Source organism: Lasiodiplodia theobromae (genome assembly GCF_012971845.1).
Source record: "Lasiodiplodia theobromae strain AM2As chromosome Unknown scaffold_14, whole genome shotgun sequence".
Classification (NCBI taxonomy): Eukaryota; Fungi; Ascomycota; class Dothideomycetes; order Botryosphaeriales; family Botryosphaeriaceae; genus Lasiodiplodia; species Lasiodiplodia theobromae.
Window position 1 is genome coordinate 63,023 of NW_023336344.1, and position 20,657 is coordinate 83,679.

At 54.7% G+C, this 20,657-nt stretch overlaps 3 protein-coding genes across 3 annotated transcripts; all 3 read left to right on the forward strand.

Moving 5' to 3' along the window:
* Positions 1–538: 538 nt before the first annotated feature.
* On the forward strand, positions 539–4,779 carry LTHEOB_5092 (uncharacterized protein; the record flags this gene model as incomplete). Its single annotated transcript, XM_035514199.1, has 3 exons — positions 539–641; positions 698–2,080; positions 2,198–4,779. 3 exons carry the CDS (start codon positions 539–541, stop codon positions 4,777–4,779), a joined length of 4,068 nt encoding a protein of 1,355 aa, XP_035373960.1.
* A 2,099-nt stretch (positions 4,780–6,878) lies between these two features.
* Positions 6,879–7,769, forward strand: LTHEOB_5093 (uncharacterized protein; the record flags this gene model as incomplete). Its single annotated transcript, XM_035514200.1, has 1 exon — positions 6,879–7,769. The coding sequence occupies one exon, from the start codon at positions 6,879–6,881 to the stop codon at positions 7,767–7,769; it is 891 nt and encodes a 296-aa protein (XP_035373961.1).
* Positions 7,770–13,570: 5,801 nt separating this feature from the next.
* LTHEOB_5094 (Ankyrin repeat domain-containing protein 17) lies at positions 13,571–20,464 on the forward strand (the record flags this gene model as incomplete). The annotated part of the gene is made up of 5 exons (XM_035514201.1): positions 13,571–14,462; positions 14,520–18,750; positions 18,802–18,981; positions 19,099–20,197; positions 20,249–20,464. 5 exons carry the CDS (start codon positions 13,571–13,573, stop codon positions 20,462–20,464), a joined length of 6,618 nt encoding a protein of 2,205 aa, XP_035373962.1.
* Between the last annotated feature and the right edge of the window lie 193 nt (positions 20,465–20,657).

Below are 20,657 nucleotides of genomic sequence, written 5' to 3' on the forward strand. Positions count from 1 at the left end.
TTACAGGCGCATCTGCGTGGCTAGACCACGTTGAGATTGCGAGACCGACGGCCGGGATAGCGCAGGGCGGGCGGCCGGGGTGGCGCTAGCCCGGTGTCCTGCGAGTTCAGACGGGAGCTTGTTCGGCCACGCCACTCCACAGTCCAGCGGCGCATGGCGAGCTGCAGATACGAGCAAAACGTCCCTTGGGAGAGGTCGTCATCCAGCGTGCCGGCGGCGGCCTCTCCGGGTGAAACACCGCACGCTGACCCGACACGCTGTTCTAGGCTGCGAGGATGCGCGCCGATTGACAGGGGACCCGCGCTTTGATGCTACGCCGTCGCCCTCTCACTGGCTGCGCAATAGAGCATGAAGATCCCGCTCGCGGCTTCCCTCCACCGTTTCAGTGCGCAAGCCGCAGCAGCACAAGTCATGGCAATCTACGCTGCTGCCTCTTTCATGCAGCCAGCTGAGCCCGCCGTGCCTACTTACACAATCTGACCTGCCGTTGTGTCCATGTTGCTCTTCTTCCCCGTCTCTCGTTGATCGCCGGTGCGACATGCTGCTGCTTCGTGCCTGGCAGGCCCTCGTTGCCTTGCAGTTCTGCGGCGCTGCGTGCGCAAGCCGGAACCGAGTCAGGAATCCCGGCCAGCTTTCTAGCGGTAGTCCTCTCCTCCACACTCTTCTGTCCGTCAGGCCTAGCTAACCCACTCCTCAGCCTGGAACTCATCCATCGTTGTCGGTTCCACCTCGTTATTGCCGGAGACATCCATAGCTTCGCCCGCCGTTGCTGTCCAGACTCCTTCAGCGACGCCGCCTTCCTCTTCGGTGGAGCTGCCAAGCACCCAAGTGGCAGCAAATTCCTCCGTGACAAGCCCGGCCAATGAACATTTTGATACGCCTGTGTACAGTCCAGTCACGCCCCTTTCTTCTCCAGTTAGCGTGCTCGTAGACAACTCCTCTGCCAGCATTCAAACGCCTGTACACACTTCAAACACGCCTGTTTCGGCCCCCACCAACGTGGCTGCAGATGATGCATTCAACTCAACCACCAGATTGCCGATTGCTTCGCCAAGTGCGCCCCCCAGTAACCAGTCGAGCTTGGCAACCTCAAATTCCAGCCAAACATATCCAACGCTCACTGTCTTCACTCTTTCGACGCCTCTCTACGTCACCGGCACAGGCAATCTACCAGTCGCCACCGCCACTCCAGCCACGCCAACCTATGTGAAGCCTAGCAATGATTCCAGCAATGGCACCTGTGGCTGTACTGTCAACGTTCGCGGTGCTGAAATCGGGTACTGGTACTCCTTAGACCAGTATTTCGATATTGTCACTTTCTTCTCCATAGCTTCTGGAACAGGCGTCACTTGGGAATACCAGACAGCAACCACAACATTCGACCTGGTTAAGTCCGTGCAAGATGGCCTCATGTCCTACGACCTCACTTCAGCATGGGATCCCGCAACCAATCAGACCACATGGGATTTGTTTGCCATCACTCTGCCCATGCCGGCCGCAGCTACCACCACCGTCATGTCCATGACTGAGTACTCGCCCATCCCATCAACGCCGCTTACACAGCAGAATATCATTGACTCGCTCTGGAGCGACCTTCCTCCTGCTAGCATTGCCTTCACTGGTCCGTCGAGCACCGTCTTCGTGGCTGCTTCTGGGACGCCGTTTGTCGCTTATTCGAGCTACGAAGTAGAGAAGGCCGAGCCAGTTATCGATGCCTTTGGGAAAGTATCGTGCAAGACATCCGTCACGTCGTACGACTTGTCAGCGCCGTATGCGTATGAGTACACTGGAGATAAATTGGGCGACACCGTTGAGGCTTCCGGGCCGATTCCGGATGACTTCTTGCAGTCGATTCCCCAATCAAGCTGCGTTGCAGGGACTTACCAGGGCCCCGTCACGATTATCTACATCGTCCATCTCATGTACGGTACGCCATGGACGCCTTTCGTTGGCCACGTCGAGTCCTCGGTTGAACAACTCGAACTTCCGACTATCACTGTTGCCTCCTCCTCGACATACAGGCCCAAAGCACATGTCGAATCGTCTGTGGAAGAAGACCTACCACCTTCCACAAGCAAAGGTATAGTGAAGTTTCATACTAGAACTTATAACGATTACATTGCCCACATAGAGTCGGCTGTATCAGAATTTGGCCTCCCTACTGTTGTGTTATTTAATACTAAATCGTCTTTTACAGCAGCAGGTCGAACAACTCAGGCTGCCCCTGGCGGTAACAGTGCTACAACGGCCCCCGCAACTCGTTTGAACCAGAATAGCGGCGATAGTACAAGCAATGGAGGCGGTGTTCCTGGTCTTGGTCAGATCATTTCTGCCATTGTCTCCCAAGCCAATGAGAATGGAGGTTCGTCATCCGGTGGAAGTTCTCAGAACAGCGGCTCGGGGTCGGGAGGATCAGGATCGGAAGGCTCGGGATCGAGCGGCTCAGAATCCGGGGGCTCGGGCTCTGGAAGTGGATCTGGTGGTTCTGAACCAAGCAACTCGGATACTGGCGGCTCTAGTTCTGGGTCTGGGTCCTCAAACGGAGGTTCCTCAAACGAAAGTTCAGGATCGGAGAATGGAGGCTCTGAATCTTCAAACGGAGCTACTGAGTCTTCAAATGGTGGGTCTGGATCTTCTTCTGGCAGTTCCGGCCCGGGCTCGTCTGACTCAGACTCTGGTTCCGGCTCCGATTCCGGTGCCGGTTCCGGTTCGACTTCAGGCTCCTCTAGCGACGGCTCTGGGGCGGGAAGCTCCAGTGGCAACTCGCAAAATTCCCCACCAATCATTGTTGCAGGGTCCCAAACTGCTACCATGGATTCCTCTTCGGAGTTTGTTATTGGCGGGCAAACTCTATCTCCTGGAGGCCCGGCCATCACCGTGGACGGTACGGTCCTTTCCCTGGCACCGTCTGCAACAGCAGTTGTCATCAATGGACAAGAGTCCAGTCTTTCAGGAAGCTCGATCGTAGAGGGCCAAGGGCCGGCCGAGATAGGAAGACCTCCGATCATTACTGTTGGTTCCGTCGCATATACGGCCAATGCTGCAACGCAATATTACCTCGCACCTGGTCAGACGCTGACTGCCGGTGGTCTTGTAACAGTGGATGGTACTGTTGTGAGCCTCGGACCGTCGGCAAGCTACGTTGTTGTCGGTGGTGCAACGCAAACATTCCCTTCGGCCCTGATTACTCCAGCACCCAATCCAGCTTTCGCAGCTGGTGCCACACCGACCTTCCTGATTGCTGGACAAACACTTACGCCGGGGGGATCCGTTGTGGTCAGCGGTACGACAATTTCGTTGGACAGCGGCGCCAACAACCTTGTCGTGGATGGCGTCACAAGAGCAGTCGGAGCTGGTGTCGGCATCGTTGGCCAACCTTTAATAACTGTCGCCGGCACCCCATACCCTGCTGTGGATGGAACGTCGTTCATTGTCGGTGGTCAAGTTCTAACTCCTGGAGGTGTCATTCTCGTAGATGGCACTACTGTCTCACTCAATGCTGCCGACAACACAGTTTACTTCAACGGAGTTGCTTCTTCATTGGATACCTCATATCCATTCAGCACCTCTCCGCCCATTCTTACAATTGGTGGTAGTACCGTTGCCCCGGAAGTAGTCGGTGGCAGTATCGGATACAAGATTGGAGGACAGACCCTTACACCCGGCGGCTCGATCTCGGCCGATGGAACAGTCATTTCGCTGGCACCTGGAGCCACCGCACTCGTTATCAACGGTGTTACACAAGCCTTGAATCCCGTGGTTGCCACTAGTCTGCCAGATGTGGTGATTGGTGGAACTACGATTTCTGGCATTGACAAATCAGGTGACACATACATTATTGGCGGACAGACCCTTTCCCCAGGCGGTTTGATCACAGTAGACGGCACAGTCTTTTCATTGGTTCCAGAGGGAACTGCACTGGTCGTGAACGGTGTCACTCAAGTTTTGGGTACTGGAATTACCGCTATTTCAGACATAGTGGTCGGCGGAACAACGCTCTCTGGTCTCTTCGGAGCAGGCAGCACATACGTGATTGCTGGCCAAACTCTTACCATCGGCGGGACCATCACAGTCGACGGCACCACGATATCCTTCCCATCAGCCACGGCCGTCGTCATCAACGGCATCACTCAAACCCTCATCGCCCCCGCCTATACGACCAACGCCCCCAAACTCACAATCGATGGCACCGTGTACACCGACCTCCCCGGCCCCGGGACCACGTACGTCATCGACGGCCAAACGCTCACTCCCGGCGGCGTCATCGTCGTCGATGGCACAACCATCTCACTCAGCCCATCAGCCACCGCACTCGTCGTGAACGGCGTAACGCAGACGCTCTTCCCAGCAACAACAGCCGCCGCTGCAGCAACAACGCGCTTCCCAGTCCTGACTATCGACGGCCAGACGTACACCGCGCTACCTAATTCCGGCAGTGCAGGCGGAACGTACGTCATCGACGGCCAGACGCTGACGCCCGGCGGTGTCATCGTTGTCGACGGGACGACCATCTCGCTCAGCCCGTCCGCAACGGTGCTCGTCGTCAACGGCCACACGCAGACGCTCGCGGCAGCGAGTGCGACTGCGACGACGGGCGCGTCGGCTGGGTCGAAGGCGACGGCGGGCAATGGGGCAGCTGCCACGGCGACGCGGACCGGTGCCGCTTCGGAGAACACGGGCGCTGCCTCGAGGGCGGCAATAGTGAGCAATAAGGGTTTGTTTTCTTCTCTTTTCTCTTGCGCGCTGCTTACGGTTTTAATTGGTGGTTTTGCGTGGTAATTTAGCGAGCGTGTGTTTGTTTAAAAGGCCTTGTCTGGAGATGTATGGGAAATATGAGGCTATGAAATACTCTATACGATAGTGCTTGGAGGCTGACGATATTGGAGACTGTAATATTTTGTAGTAGATAGCTTTTTCTTCAAAAACACAACCCTTTCTGGCGGGAGTCGGCGTAGGAGTTCGAGCTCCAACCAAATCACTTCAATATATATATTTGGTAACATAACCTTTTATGTACTCAATTACGAATTCATTTCTATTAAGGCTCTGTCTGGGGATGTGCACTGATTGACAGTTTCTTTTTGGGAACTCTATGTATACATTACTACTGTTACTAGCCGCTTAAACTTTATCTAATAACTGTTAGATGACAGTGCATTTTCCGCGTTTGTAAAAGTGCTTTACTGCGTAGCCGCGCGGCGAAAGAACCCCGGAGGCATTATCCGACGAGGAATCGCTCTGCTCGGATGCGGCTCTTGTGCTACTTGTTGACTGCTCGGACTAGATCCGAATTACAAAAGAAACCGATAGGACTAGACAGGAGAATTAGTACAAGACTTGCAGTCCTTCTGTAAGGAATTACTACAGCTAAGAGACAGCCTAGGATCGCTATGCTGACTTGGACTAAGCTCTGCGTGCATTTTTTGATCACTGTGGCCACTCTATGTTCCATATCGATAAACTATTCATCTGCCTCACAGGAATGAAGTTGACAGCAAACAAACCTTGTTAGTTTTATGGCTATGGTCAAGGGAAACGGTGTTACACGTGATGAATGTGGGATGTACCGTCAAATACATTGAATACTGAGGGAATGTGGGGGTCACTGCGGACTAAATTGTCCCGAACTTACATGTTGTGTTACCTTTGCGCAGGACCGCAGGTGTGCTAAAATCGGGCTTTCCGGTCGTACATGATTTCCAATTTTACTTTCAGCCTGCTAGATGGTAGCCTTGCGGGGTAGGTATAAAGCTATGTTTCACTTTTACATTTGACAACAACAAGCCTCGTATCAACTAATTCGATGGAGTACCAAGCTCTTCCCCGGCCAGTTCCTGAAGGAGAAGGCATCACGTCTTTAGCAGGCAGCGATTCATCGTTTTCCCCCACCATTGAGCCGACCCTTGAGCTGAGACCTTTCTTCGATGATCGCCATGAGCCTCTTGCCACATTTCCACTTTCAGTGACTCCAAGAATGTCTGACGATCGACTTGACGAAAGCCGCGGCTCACTAGTCGATCCTGGAAGCCGTACACCAGTTGTTTCTGAAAGCGAAAACAACTCCAAGACCGACGACCATCCACAGATGGAAAACCACGCTTCCACCAAAAACAGATATGTCTGGCCTTGGTGGTGGGAAACAGCAGGCATAGCAGCCAGCGCCATAAGTATGGCAGTCATCATTGCTGTCCTATTGTCCATCGAAGACCGGAGGCTGAACGATTGGCCCCTCCCGGATCCAGCCCAATACCTTGGTTTCCATATGCGCCACAGTCGCCAAGTCGGCGCTTCTCGTCCCTGTAGCCGGATGCATCAGTCAGATGAAATGGCTCCACTTCACAAGTGCGGCTGGCCATTCTTTAAGCCATCTACAGCTCTTCGATGATGCGAGTAGAGGTCCATGGGGATCCCTAACTTTTCTATGGCGTATTCGTGCACGGGCGCTTGTTGCAACGATCGGAGCCATGATTACCATTACCACAATGGCACTTGAGCCTTCTGCCCAGCAGTTGTTAGAGTTTCCTACACGCACTGTTGTGCTTGAAGAGGGTGGTGCCACATTGCTCAACGCTTACAGCTGGAATTCCACCATGTTTCAGACTACAGCTATCTGTAAGTCATTCCATATTGATTATGCCGAACGGTATCACTAAGTATAACGTGGTGCGGCTGAAATTCAAGATGTTTTTGATCCCTCCCAGTCCAGCCGAGTCTTCTTCTGGCCGCGCACGTCTCTCGAGGTGCAGAGCTCCATCATCAGCGGTTTCAGCGGGGGATCCATCTTATCGGTTCCTTTCCAGTGCTCCGCATCAGATTGCCGCTGGCCGGACTATTCTTCTCTCGGAGTTTGCGGCAGCTGTAACCAAAGGATCGTCACAATGCACGACACTAACCTCTACAACTGCTCCTGGCCAGGCTCGCAGACACACCCTTACCTCAATTGCACCTATACTCCTCAGGATAATCGGTTCCCGTCGGTAACGGCGTTCATAGTCGACCTCAAGACGCTTGACACCATGACCTTTTTCCGAACGATGACTCAGACCTTTGCTGAGCATGACCTCTCATCGCTCATGAGATTCACAGCAGTCAAAACTCTTGGAGATCTTGCACACACTAGTAATGGGACTAAAGTACCAAGTGACGCGGAGGTGACGACGTGTTCCATGGAGTTTTGTGTTCACACGCATCGCAACGTTGCAGTTCGTAACGCGCGCCTCGAATCGAAAAACTACACGACAAAGCTACCACCCATGCCTGACCGCTTCGAAAATGCAACTTCCATGAGATGGCACCCGAATCCCAAAACGGGAGTATATACTCTCCACGACGCAGCGAGTAACTCGTCGCGCACCTACCGTATTTCTGCCGAAACGGCGTACAACTGGCAGAATTACTTTTCAAAGTTCTTTACCTTGCTTGTCGGAGACGATGGTAGTTCAGAGGTACACGTGAAGATGGAGGAAGTGGACGACATATCCAATACAGCAGCAGCCTCCCTGTACACCAGCAACATCTCCGAAGTCGTCGACAACGTCGCACGCACTGTGACGCACCTTATGCGCAGCGACGACAACCACAATACCACGCAGATGTTGGGCAACACCTACATCACTGAGACATACATCCATGTCGAGTGGGTTTGGCTTGCCGTCCCTCTGCTCATCACGACACTTTCAGTCTTGCTTCTCGTCCTGTCAATCATGCAGAGCTCGTCGAAACTGGTTTTGACGAACAGAGACGCCAGAGTCTCTGAACACCGTGGCTAAAGGGATGAAGGCCCGGCTCGAGAGGGGGTGGGGGAGGATGGGCATTTGCGGTTCTTCCGAACGGAATGAAATTTAGTTGACTCTGACCGCTTTCGTGTAGCTATGCTTGTAGTTCGTATTATTTTCTTTCTTTTTTTTTCCCCTTTGAAAGAGCTCTTATAAATGCAGGTAAAGAACTTAGCCAAACTCTGAGAATAAAGCTACCTATTCCTTACAAACGACCAACCTCCATCTTCGTATTGCAAGTGCACTGTAACATTTTCCGCCGTCTCACACATCCTACTCTTATCATATGTAGCCCCCAGTTCTCGTCTAGTTTCGATGTCAACTCCGTGAAGTAGTAGAGCAACAGCGGACGACTTCCAGTGTCCATTCCACTTTTGGTGCTTTGTTTGCAGCACAGTCAAAATCAAAAATACAACAGTCAGTGCATACAGAGAGGCTGGCAAGCTGATCCAAACCCATCGAACTCGTATGCAGGTTTGCGATGCCATAACAGTGCCCTTTATATAGTCACTGGAGGGAGTATCGCCATTCGTTCGTATCGCTGCACTTAGAGATGTCGTTAGGCCCTCCATGTACTCATTGACTGTGGTCATGTTCGCTTCTCCATCGCGGTAAAGACCTTGCAGCCATAACGGTCCAGTCGTAACGTTCCAGGCACTTTGGTAGACGCGACTAAGTCTCTCGTGTGCCCATATTCCTGCGAGGAACCTCTTGAGCGCGCTCACAGCGTTCGTATTCATATAATAGACACAGTCCGAAGGGTACCACATTATATCTGTATAATTATCGCCGGAGAAGACGATTGTTCCGTTTTGCGTGATTTGCAAGATGTTCATGTCCGTTCGGTTTGGGGATGGCTTGCAGTCGTGCCAGGTGCCGTTTCTCAATGTTCGATTCGTAACCAGAGACCACGACTGGAGGCCATCCCACCATTTCGTCAGAAGATCGTGTTTAATGGAGTGAATTCGCGTCTCGGTGTACACGGACTCAGTGACGTTTGATCCGTATGTGGTCACACAGGGATACACCGAACAGCGAGCACCCAGATAACCCTTCCTACTGGCAATCAAGGCGTCGAAAGAATATAGCACCAACGGATCACCCTCATGGCAGGATCTAACACTATTCACAGCGTCGATATAATCTCCATCCCGAAGTGTGGCTCCAGACGGCAAGGTCACGTTGTGCTGCGTTCTGCCTTGGTCTAAGAACGTGATGTTGGTAATTTGATCGGATACGTCACGACAAGCGTGGCAGACTCCAAGTGACGAAAACGTAGCTCCATTGTCGTGTGGGAATGTGCAATTTCCTGTAGGGCAGTCTACAGGAATGCTTACAGAGTTGTTTGCAGGAGGGTCCATGAGGCCGGTATATACCGCAAGTGCCATCACAGGATCAAGCTCGAATACTCCACCTCCAACATGAGCGTTGTATCCAGTGTAGTTGTTTGTCATCGGAACTGTAGCTGAAAGGCCTGGAGCGGGTTGCAGGCAATTGTAGTATTGAATAATCTGTTGTGAGAAGGGATCAACCGCTAGAGCAACAATCGTAATGACAGCACCGAGTCCAGCAAGAAAGCTATCGTGCAGAAACTTTTGTCAGTTATTTGAACGTGCAGATACCCCTTGAATTGGCTCACTATGGTTTCATGCCCAGCAGCAACAACAATGAACCCCAGGGTCCTCTACTGGCGGTGTCCATTGTATCCAAGTCCTTCAAGTATCGCGACTTCTGAAACCACGACCATTTCAACTCGCTGATGCCTGGTTTCCTATCAGAACTAGTTCCTTCCAATACTTGTGCCCATAGTCACCTTCTGCGATAGGCATCATCATGGAGGCCTTGAATATGGTGGTGAAAGTGGCGATCAGAGAGTTGATGGTAATAAGATGTGGCCACTGGGGCAACGGCCGGCCATCGTGAACGGAGAGAGTAGCTATGATGGCGATCAAGGAGCCAGCCGATAGGCAGCAGCTCAAAATTTCCCAAGCCCAGAGCCGATCGGTCGCGCTTCGAAATGTGGTAAGCGCCGATTGTTTCAAGGGTTCATCCAAAGGATCGCTTTCTTCAGACGCGACATTGCGATTATCCACAGATTGCCGACTGTCATCGGTCAGAGCTTGGAGAGGGATCCGGTCGGAGTCATCTGAGCGCCGTTGAGGAACGACCATGGTTGAAACGCAAGTGAGCTTGTAGTAAAAATGGAAGGAATGACTTTGGAGCTAGCGGCGCTATTTGAAAGCAACGCTCATGCAAAGACTTGTCAGAGACCAGCCCATGCCTTTGTGAGTGGCACATTGCGATTTAATCCTTCGGTCGGCTGAATGCGAGGCTTCCTGCTACAGGACGCCACAATGCCAGATCTAAAGCGTGGGGCGGGGTTGACTACCTGGGGGCCAGAAATTCTGATAATCACTGGTCGCCGATCAAATGGAAAGCGCCAACGGCGGAGAGCCTCTAAATGCCTGTCACTGGTGTAACAAAAATGGCTGCCTAATGAATATCGTCCTGCATCTATGACGGCTCTGGATAGCCCATACTTAGCTCTTACGAGCATTATGACTATAGCCATGAGCAGGACTACTTTAGGTTATATGGGAATGAGCGGGTGAGTCTGCCTTGTTTACCTAGCTACAAGTGCTATATCATATTTCAGTCATATTTGCTAGACCGTTGCCGGGGTGGTACGAGCCGAGGTGTCAGCGGAACCCGTGGTGCGTCTGCCTGCTGCAGCGGCTTTTCGCTGGCTGCACGCTGACCAAAACAGCATAGGAGGCTTGCTCCTCCACGCCTAAAACTGGACTGCTCAACTGCTGTTGGTGCGCTATGAGATCTGCAGCAATGACGTCGTCGGTCAACCTGATAGTTGCTATTAAAAGCGTGTCGCCGCTCGCTTGAAGCACCTCAAAATGGGAACATCTCCGAAGTATCTGCAGTTCCGCCCATAAACATTATAGCCTCAACCATCAGCGTATCGGAAGACATTGGTGATTTCGGTATGATTAATAGGAGCTGCGAATTGTTCCTTGGTGGCTTTGGATACTTGGATCTTGCTGGCAGGTATCAAACTCGTGACGTTGGACACAGTTCTCCGAGTGAGGGAGACCTTGGGTGCACATGAAATGCCGGAGATGTTGAGAACCTGTCTCTCGCCATTCTCCTGCCCACACACAAATTCAGTATCATTTCCGAAAAAGACCCATGGGCGGCTAGGCACTGACTGGCAGCTGCTAACTATTGACTACACAGGAGAAGGACTTCCTCCATCCACCCCGATTGCGAGTTGCCGATGGATAGTAGGGGATAGCCGGGCGACTGCTTGTTGACTGAAGGTCATAAATGTTGCTGGCAACTTGTCCTGTCACGTACGACCATAGGTCGCAGAATGCAGGGCTTCCCGTCCGCTCAGCCGTACTTAAGCTGCGAACCGGCCGATTAGTACTCAAGTGGGTGACCATTGGGGAATCCCGGCTGTTGTACGTTTTGTTTTTTGTTTTGCCGACACGCAAGGAACGCCAAAAGATCTCGCGACCAATCCAAACTTCTACACTTTTAACTCCTGGTAGAAACAGTAATCAGGCCATCGGGCTCATCCCACTTTACTCATTTGCCTACAAACTTTTCGAGGATGTCACTTAGAGAAGCTCGGATGCTCCCCCGAAAATGGGACCATGGACGTGTAGTGCTGCATTTAGGGGTAATTACCAAACCCAACTTTTTGGGTTTAGTAACAGTCTCTCGCCTTTATCGGTCACGCTGTGCGCCCCAGTCGCGCGCGAAGACGGGTCTTACCGCACATTTCACTTCTGACACCTTTTTTGACACCCACCTTGTCAAAAGAAAATAATTAGAGCGCTAATAGATGAGTTTGAGCACAGCTATATCTTTTTGGCAAGGCCTGCCATGAATGAATTGATTCTGTGCCAATAGTCGGTGATTTGTTTATTTTCAATGCCCTATCAGAAACTTCATCAAATTAGTCACCAATAGAAGTCTTTATGGCCTAGGCCGTGAGACAGTAGAGTCCCCATGCAAGAAATGGAGATAACGCGGGAAGAGAAATTTAGACCTTTCTCGGAATTGAACGCGTAAAACAAGGAGCCGACAGTAACCGCCTTCTATAACCGAATACTCGTATCCGTCTACCTCAAAAGAGAAACTCATAGAAGTAGAGATACCTCGAACAATCGACCATATTCAGTGACTCGTCAGTGCCCCTTTGGTTGAATCTGTTCCTGTTTAGGTACCGTTGGTGTTTCTGAGCTACTCTTCCATACCGGCGTCTTTCTCGATCGCACGACCACACCCTTTGCACAAGCCTCGATAGAATCTAAGATCGGTCGACCAGATAATGAAGCTCTCGTGACATTCTCAATGTACTCAAGGGGTTCGAACTTCCTTTCCCTTTGCGCTGATATACTAACTTACTTTCAGAAGGATTGAATCGATGATAAAGTCCACTAGATGATATGCAGACTTCTACCACAAATCAACGCGTCTGCTCAGTCTCTATCGTCAGCATAGAAAGGATACTGATTAGATTTTCGAGCCGCTTGCGTTCTTGTCTAGTTTTTTGAACTGGCTTGGTGAAATCAGGAGCTCTCGTTCTGATGCTGATCAATAGGGCGTTGTCAGAATCTCCTTCTTTAATCCATCGTACCTTCCAAAGGCCCTCACTTGATAGATTGTTGCAAGTCACCCCTCTATCAATGAATATTTTGTCGTAAATTGTGAACTAAGGGAAGAGCAACGGCCGGGCTAACGTTGCACGTGCAACTTTCCATATCATGGCCTGTGAGGCTGAAAGCGGTTCGCTTTGGGCTCCATGTCCCGTATAGGTGCGGAATCAGTGTAGCTTGGGAATTCCTGGTGAGGTTTTTGAAGCATGCCTCTGATCAGTGAGTCTGGGGTCCGCTTCTCTTCGTTATGGCAACTTACACCTTACAATATCCTCCGGGAAGAGCAAAGAGATCGCGCTTCCGATTTAAAGCCTCCGGATGGGGGAAATAAGTCTTCCTGATCTGCTTTGTTGCATGTCGCAAGATCTCCTCCTTGTATTTTGGCATCAGCGTGCGTATAAACCGGGGGTGTTGAAGTACCAAGAGCCGCACGTAGTATTTAACCAAAATAGATAGCCTGTTTAGGCTTAGTCCCACCTCTGAACTGTACACAGTCTCTGCTAGTCGTGTGCCCCTTAGAGGGCCAATCAATTATGGTTTCAACAGGGGGACCCCGGCTGTTGTACGTTTTGCACAGTGCATTTTTTTTCTGCATAGTGCACTTTTTTGCTCCACTGAAAACAGGATCACGGACCTGTGATTTCCATTTCCAGGATAAACCAAAGCCCCGCATATTACAAGTCAACTAAAACCCCACATAATCTAGGCAGAAGAGTTAGCCCCATGCAAGCTGTAATTCTGATTACAAAAAGTGTTCCCCCGCACCACAGCCTTATCGCTGCATGTCCTTTCCCTCGCAAAGACACATTGCTCTCTCTGCTTAGTATCGATGATGCCCCAAGTTGTCTGCTAGGTGAAATTCACTACAATTTCTCAGATAGGTGAGCTGGCCAAGATTTACTCGTCGGTGGGTGACTGCGGCGTGTGGAAATTCTGATTGGCTGCAGGGCTCAACCTCACTCATAAACTTACAGAAGACGGTAGAGGCGAAAGACTCCAAAGCCATTACGCAACGTTATCGAATCGATCACCGCCCGTAGAGTGCCTAGCGGGGGCCAAGTTCAAGGCAACCAAATACAAGGCTATTCTACGCTCGTCAGAGTAGACAACACCAAAATGGAAACCACAACCGTCGACGACTCCGAATCCCGCACCGACACACCCAAATTCCTATGGCAGCGCGCACTGGGCCAAGCTGATGATGATTTGAGGAAAACTCTGCTTGCTACAAAAACGAACAGGCGCGACGTTCTCAAGGCCGTCCGCAAAGTGGTCCAGGAGAAACGATGCCAATCTCTCTGGAAACGCTGGACTTACGATACGGCCGAGAAGGACATCATCATCGTCCGTGACCTCCTCGAGAAGATTCTATGTTGGTTGGACCTCATTCAATCGAACGCCGGGCTGGATCCCCAAGGCTTCTCAGAGGACTTGCAGGCAGCATGGCGACTCATATGGTCTCCATTTCGGTTCCTCTTGCGAAAGACTGCTGAAGATGCCCAGGCTTTTGGAGAAATGGTCAACGACTTGGCGTTTGCCTTCCATTTATTGGTGAGATACCTGATTTTGGAAGCAGAACGCCCATCGCAAGCCATTGAGGATACATCAAACTCTGATGGCGCAATTCTATCCGTCTATCATGCGGTTTACGACATACTCGCCCATTACATCCGACTTGACAACAAAGGAACGGGAGCTGAAGTGGACACACATCAATTGAGAGAGAAGCTGTTTCAGGCAGATTCAAACGCGAAAGCCGCCATTGGACACACCAACAGCCCCATGGAATCCTTGTACTTGAGGAGTGCCGCACCAGAGACTGTTCATGAAGTTCGCATCCCGGACGAATTGGGATCCAGCCTGCGTCAATGGGGGGTTCCTGCGCTCCTGGAAGCTGATGAAGACCAATCTACACCTGGTACTCGATGTGAACTGCTCGAGTCAGAAAGCTTCCGGTCCTGGTGGGAATCAAGCACGTCATCGATCCTGTCTTTGTGCGGGGCGGCAGGTGTCTGTCAGACCGCCAGGAAGTTGCTGGCTGGTAGTTCGACGTCTGCCCTTGTAGCTTACATCGACTGCAGCAAGCTCTCTTCGGCGCTCGAAATCCTGCAGCATGTCGTCGCCAGTTTCACGTTGGTCAATGACGAGAAATGCTGCGATGTCCTCATCACGGAATGGAAAATCAAGCAAGCTGTATCTCAGCAAGATGGGAGTACAGTCGGCCCTTTGAACCTGCAAGACTGTTTGCGGATCACTCTGGACATCGCAGCTGCAAATCCCATGACTATCCTTCTGGATGGCGTTCTGGACACTGATGACGAAAAGCTGTCCGACTCTCTCATCGAGGTGGTGGACAAGTCTGAAAACGTGGTCAAGGTCCTGTTAGTGACAGAGCACGACATACCACTTTTGGGCTGCGAGAGGAGTGGCCCTGCTGCTGCAAACTTCTTCCACACCCGCAACGCGAAGGCCCAACCATCGTGGAAGGATCTGGAGGCCACAACTCCTCCCAGCGTCCATCTCTCCGAGACAGAGCAGCAAGCCACGCTCCATGACGCCATCAAATCAGACGACATCGCCTCCGTCGTGTCTCTCATCCACCACACACCCCGCGTGGCTGCACAAACGGACCCAAAAGACGCCCTCTCAACCGCCGTCCTCCACAACCACACAGACATACTCACCTACCTCCTGAACGCCCTACCCTCCACCTCATCCAACGACGCACTCGCCTTCGCGCTCCTCATCGCCGCGCTGACCAACCACACCCGCTGCGCCCGCACCCTGCTCTCCCACCACGGCATCAACCGCACAGCAACGGACACCGCACTCCGCGCAGCCGCCACGCGCGGCCATGCCCTTATGATCAAACAGCTCCTCGCGTACTACTACGCCGAGAACGCAGCGGCGGCAATAGCAGCAGCAGCAACAGTCCTCCCCCTCGCCGCCCAACACGGGCACACCGGCGCCGTGCGCGCGCTCCTCGACGTTGCGGCGGCTGCGCGCAATACCAACGGCACGATCAGCGCCGCCGTCCAGCTCGCCGCGGCAGGCGGCCACGCCGACGTCGTCGAGCTTCTGCTGCTGGACCGCGGCGGCGGCGTCCGGCCGGCGCTGTTGAAGTCGTTCATGAACATCGACGGCGCTGCTCTGTCTTCGATGATGGCGCCGCTGCCACCGCCGCTCAGAATGGCGCACGAGTCGAAGTGGGACTCGCTGCTGCGGTGCACGTCGCCGGGGTGGCTGGAGAGGAGGGCCGGGATGAGGGGGCGGCGGTGTGTCGTCAATGAAGGGAGCGAAGATGAAGATGACGAAGAGAAGAAGAAGGGGGCAGCTGCTGCCGCCACCACGCAGACGGAGCGCACACTCGCCGCCATGCTCGGCGGCGACGACTTGTCGAGCGTCGAGAAGCAGCTGGCGCGGGGAGACGGCGGCGGCGACGTGGCAGCAGTAGTGGCAGCAGTGGCGGGGCCGTTGTTGTACACGCAGAGGTGGTCGAGGACAACAACAAGGGGACGGCAGCTACCACCAGGGCGCGGGAACTGGTGGCCGCTCCAGCGCCGGCAGCTGCACGCGCTCGAAGTGGCAGCCGCGGCCGGGAGGGAGGCCGTGGTCGGCTTGTTCCTGCGGCGGCGCGAGGAGCTCGACATCCGGGCCGAGCATGTCGGACGCGCATTCGCGGCGGCGGCGGCGAATGGCCACGTGCGGATTTTGCAGCAGCTGCTGCCGCTTCTAGAAGGTGCGGAGACGGCGGCGGCGGCGGCGGCGGCGTCGGATGCTCTGGAGGGTGCAGTGCGCAATGGCCATGCGGAGACTGTCGAGTTCCTGTTGGAATACGGCGCGGCGCACGGGAGGGCTGAGCAAGATGTTCGGATTGTGCTGGAGAATATTTCGTCTGAAGATAGCGCAACCTTCGTGCTGAAGCTTCTTCAGCTGGCCCAGGAACGAGACTCGGAAGCAAAGCTCAATGAGCTCCGCCAGAAGGCACTGTGCGTTGCCGCGGAACACGGGAATGTCTTGGTCCTGGACAGCATACTCAGCTCCGGTGTAGCGCTGGAGAACGGGAGCTTCGCAAAAGCCATGTATGCCGCGTGCCGTCCGGGGCATACGGCTGCAGCTCTGGCTCTCATCAACAGTGAAGCTAGGAAACTTCTCGAATCAGACGACATAGAAGATTGCCCTCTAGTGGCGGCTCGCGAGGGACATGCGGAGCTGGCGCAATGCTTGCTTCCACATTTAAACCTTGAGAAGGTTACTGAAGTCCTCACGCGCTGCATTGAAGTCGCTGCCGGGAACAACCACCTTGCATGCACGCAGGTGCTCATGGCTGCCTTGACAGGGGAAGATTGTATACGGGCCGCACGCTGCGCCTTCGCCACTGCTGCACAGAATGGCCACGCGGATATGGCTCGCTTACTTCTCGAACGAGGAGCCGACCCGGAAAGGGAGTCCATGACGCATGCCATGAAGGAATGTATCAATCGTTTCACGCTGCACTCCCCTCGGTTCCCGTGCTCTCGGGTTCCGTCAGGGGACGGATGGAAGAAAGGCAGCGAGGTTGGTACGAGAGCGACAGTGCGCACATTACTTGAGCATGGCGCCGACGCGAATGCCGAATCTGTTCTTCATACAGCAGCCCAAAACTGCCCGGTAGAGGTGGTCGAGTGGCTGATTGAGCATGGCGCCGATGTCAAGGCAGCGGCCACAGGCCCGAACTCGGTCTTTGTCGCTGTAGCAGGCAGGGAATTGGATTCTTTGGCCGTCATGGAGCTGCTTCTCCGAGCAGGTGGACAGCTTGAGCCGAGCGGCGAGAGCATCCACCCGGTCCTGGCCAAAGCCCTCGAATTCTTCGACGGAAACATAGAACCATATCGCTATCGCGGCACCTTGAAAGATCCGGACGGTCGCTTCGAACTTGCAGAGTCGATCCGGTACGTGCTCGAGCAAGGGCCCGGAGCCATGATCCGAAGGACCCTCCAACTGCTCCCAGCGGAAAAGGCAGCGGATGCCCGGTACGGCCTCTTGCTCCAGATGGCGGCAGCGGACAACGACACCTCCCTCGCCGAGCTCCTCCTCGCACGCGGCGTCGTCGACGTCAACGCCGCAGGCTTCTACTACGGCACCGCGCTGCAGGCCGCCGCCCGCCACGACCACGCCGTCATGGTGTCGCTCCTCCTCGCCGCCGGCGCCGACGTCAACGTCCTCCAAGGCCGCTACCACACGCCTCTGCGCGCCGCCGTCGCCGGGGGCCACACCGACATCGTCCGCACGCTGCTCTCGCACGGCGCCGACGTCGCCCTCTCCTTCGCCGAAGACACCGACAACCTCCGCACCTTCGCATTACCGGCCGCCAGCACCTTGCGTCTCGCCGTCGAGCGCGGGCACTTCGCCGCCGCCAAACTCCTTCTCGATGCTGCTGCTACAGACGATAACAATGCAACAACAGCAGACCAGCAGCGTAAGAGCCCGCACGAGCAGCCCCAGCCGCTGCTCATCGTCGCCGCCGCGCGCAACGACGTGCGCATGGTCGAGCTGCTCGTCGCGGCCGGCGCCTCGGACGTCAACTTGCGCGGCAAGCAGACGCGGGACGGCGGCTCGCTGCCCGACAACGAGGTGAGCGCGCTGCACGCGGCGTGCGCGCAGGGCCACGTCGACATGGTGCGCGCGCTGCTGCGGCTCGGCGCCGACGTGGATGCCGTCGTGCAGTGCGAGAAGCGGCCGCCGCAGGGGTGCAGGGTAGTGGGTCAGCCTGCCGTCGTCCAACGCTGGGAAACGAAGTCGCCGCTGGCAACGGCCGTGTGGTGGTGCAACGCGCGCAAGAAAGGCGCTGCTGCTGCTTCTGTCGTGCGCGAGCTGGTCGGCGCCGGGGCGGACGTCAATAAGCCGTCTGGGCGGCCGGGGCGCACGCCGCTGTGCGAGGCGGCCGCGGCGGGCGATGTCGATGTCGTCGAGGTGCTGGTCGAGGCCGGCGCTGCGCTTTACGTAGGCGGTGCGAGGGACAATCCGTTGGGCAAGGCGTGTGCTTACGGGCGCCTGGACGTCGTCGAGTATCTCATGGAGAAGATCTGTGGGACCGACATCGAGCGGGCGGCCTGCGCCGACGGCATGCGCAGGGCGGTCGAGATGAAGCAGCACAAGGCCATCGAGCTATTGCTTGAATTCATGCCTGCCGACCAAGAGACGCTGCTGTCGGTGGTTATGGCGGGGCTGCCGTCGTTGGTGAGGATGGTGCTCGAGGCCGGCGTGCATGTGGATGCCCGGGACAAGAGTGGCCGCACTGCTTTGCTTGCTGCCGCGTACGCCGGGAATCCGGCGGTGGTTAGGATGTTGTTGGAGCGTGGCGCTAGCGTGAGGATGAAGACGCGGTTGGGCAGCAGCCCAGTGACGGAAGCGTTCCGTCGGGCTGTGTGGGATGAGCCGTTCTCCAGAGACCTGTCGTCCTTCGAGGAAGTCATCCGTCTTTTAGTCGAGAGCGGTGCTGACGTCGAGGACGAGGGGCCGCGAGAAGAAGCGAATGGTCGGAAGAAGTTGGCGCCCCATCGAAGTGGAATTCGAAAGACAGGATCTGCGCTCCAGCTAGCCGCACACCTTGGAAGTGAAAAGACTGTCGCTTTGCTTCTAGACAATGGGGCTGACGTGAACAGAAAGTGCGGATCGCTCGAAGCGCCCCTGTTGGTCGCCGTTGAGAAAGACCATTCTGTGATCGTTCAGCTTCTGCTGGAAAAGGGGGCAGATTGCAGACAGGTCTCCGAAAAGCAGGACACGCCGCTGCACCTGGCTTGCAGAAAAGGCTCCAACCATTGCATACGCCTCCTCCTCCGCCATGGAGCAGATCCCAATGCAAGAGGTGCCGACCATGCCACACCGCTGACGCTGGCCATCAAAGCCGTACGCTTCAAACCTCCTAACCCCTCGAGAAAGGATACATTCCTTGATGTTTTCCTCAAAGAGGCGCCAGGAGTGCGTGTCACCGAGGCCGACCTTCTCGCTGCCGCAGAGACCCTCTACTACCGTGCTAACCTCAGGCTCCTACTGGACCACTTTGTCAAGGACATCCCCGTCTCCGAGGCCGTCATTGTCACCGTCCTAAAAAGAAACGTCAGGGGCAACCTCAGCGAAGAAGACCGTTCTCTCCTCCGCGACCTGCTGGACCACGCAAACGGCATCGGCATCACCGCGGCCATGGTCCAGAGCACACACGACGCCGACACGCTGGACTTCCTGCTCACGCAATGCGGCCAGCATCGCCCCGTCTGCGCCATCACCCCGGCCGTCCTGGAAGGCTGCACCGACACGGCCACCATCTACTACCTCCTCCAGCACGACGAGCGCCTCGTGCCGACGCAGCGCGCCGTCTGCAACCTGTTCAGCGGCATCTACAGCCCCGCCGCCGCCGGCACTGTTGCTGAGCAGCAGCAGCGCCGGTTGCTGCCGCCGCCGCTGCGGCCCGAGATCTCGCGCGTCCGGCTCCTGCGCCTCCTGTGGGAGCGGAACCCGCGCCTGTCCGTCTCCCAAAGCATGCTGCGAGGAGGCGCGAGGAATGCGGATGAGTTGGCTTTTCTGCTCGCCAAAGCCAGGGAGAACAACGACCTACTACTACAAGAACTCGTCATCGATCAGGACGCCATCTTCGAAATTGTGACGTGGAAGGGCTGCTGCCACGCCGACAGGTTTCGAGTGCTGCTGGAGTTTTGCCCGGACCTGAGGCTGGAAAATGCCACAATGGCTAGACTGCTAAAGAATGTGAGGGTGGATTTGAGTGTTTGGGCCGTGTTGCTGAAGTCTCAGCCGCAGCTAGTAGTTACCGAGGAGGTATTCCCATGGATGCGGCTGACTGAGGAGTGGGTGGAATTGATGCGGGAGTGCGGGAAGGATATTGTTTTCACAGATAAGATGAGAAAGCGTGTGGAGACGCTACTGCCGAGTCGTAGTCGGGCGGCCTTGAAAGAGTTGGTGTTTTCGTTGGAAAGGAAGGAGAGGGATGGCGACGAGGCTGTACAAAGGCATTAACGGCTGCACGTAATGATCATTGCCCAAAAAGTGGATCGAGCACAATGCAAGAGATGGTTGCGCACTTACAAAAATCAATTCTTCCTCAGCCTACGTCCAGCAGTTGCCTCGCGAGAAGAGTAGACTCCTTGAATAACGATGTGCGTATGTGAGTGAGCTTGCAACAGTCGTTGGGATCTCGCTTAGCACAGAC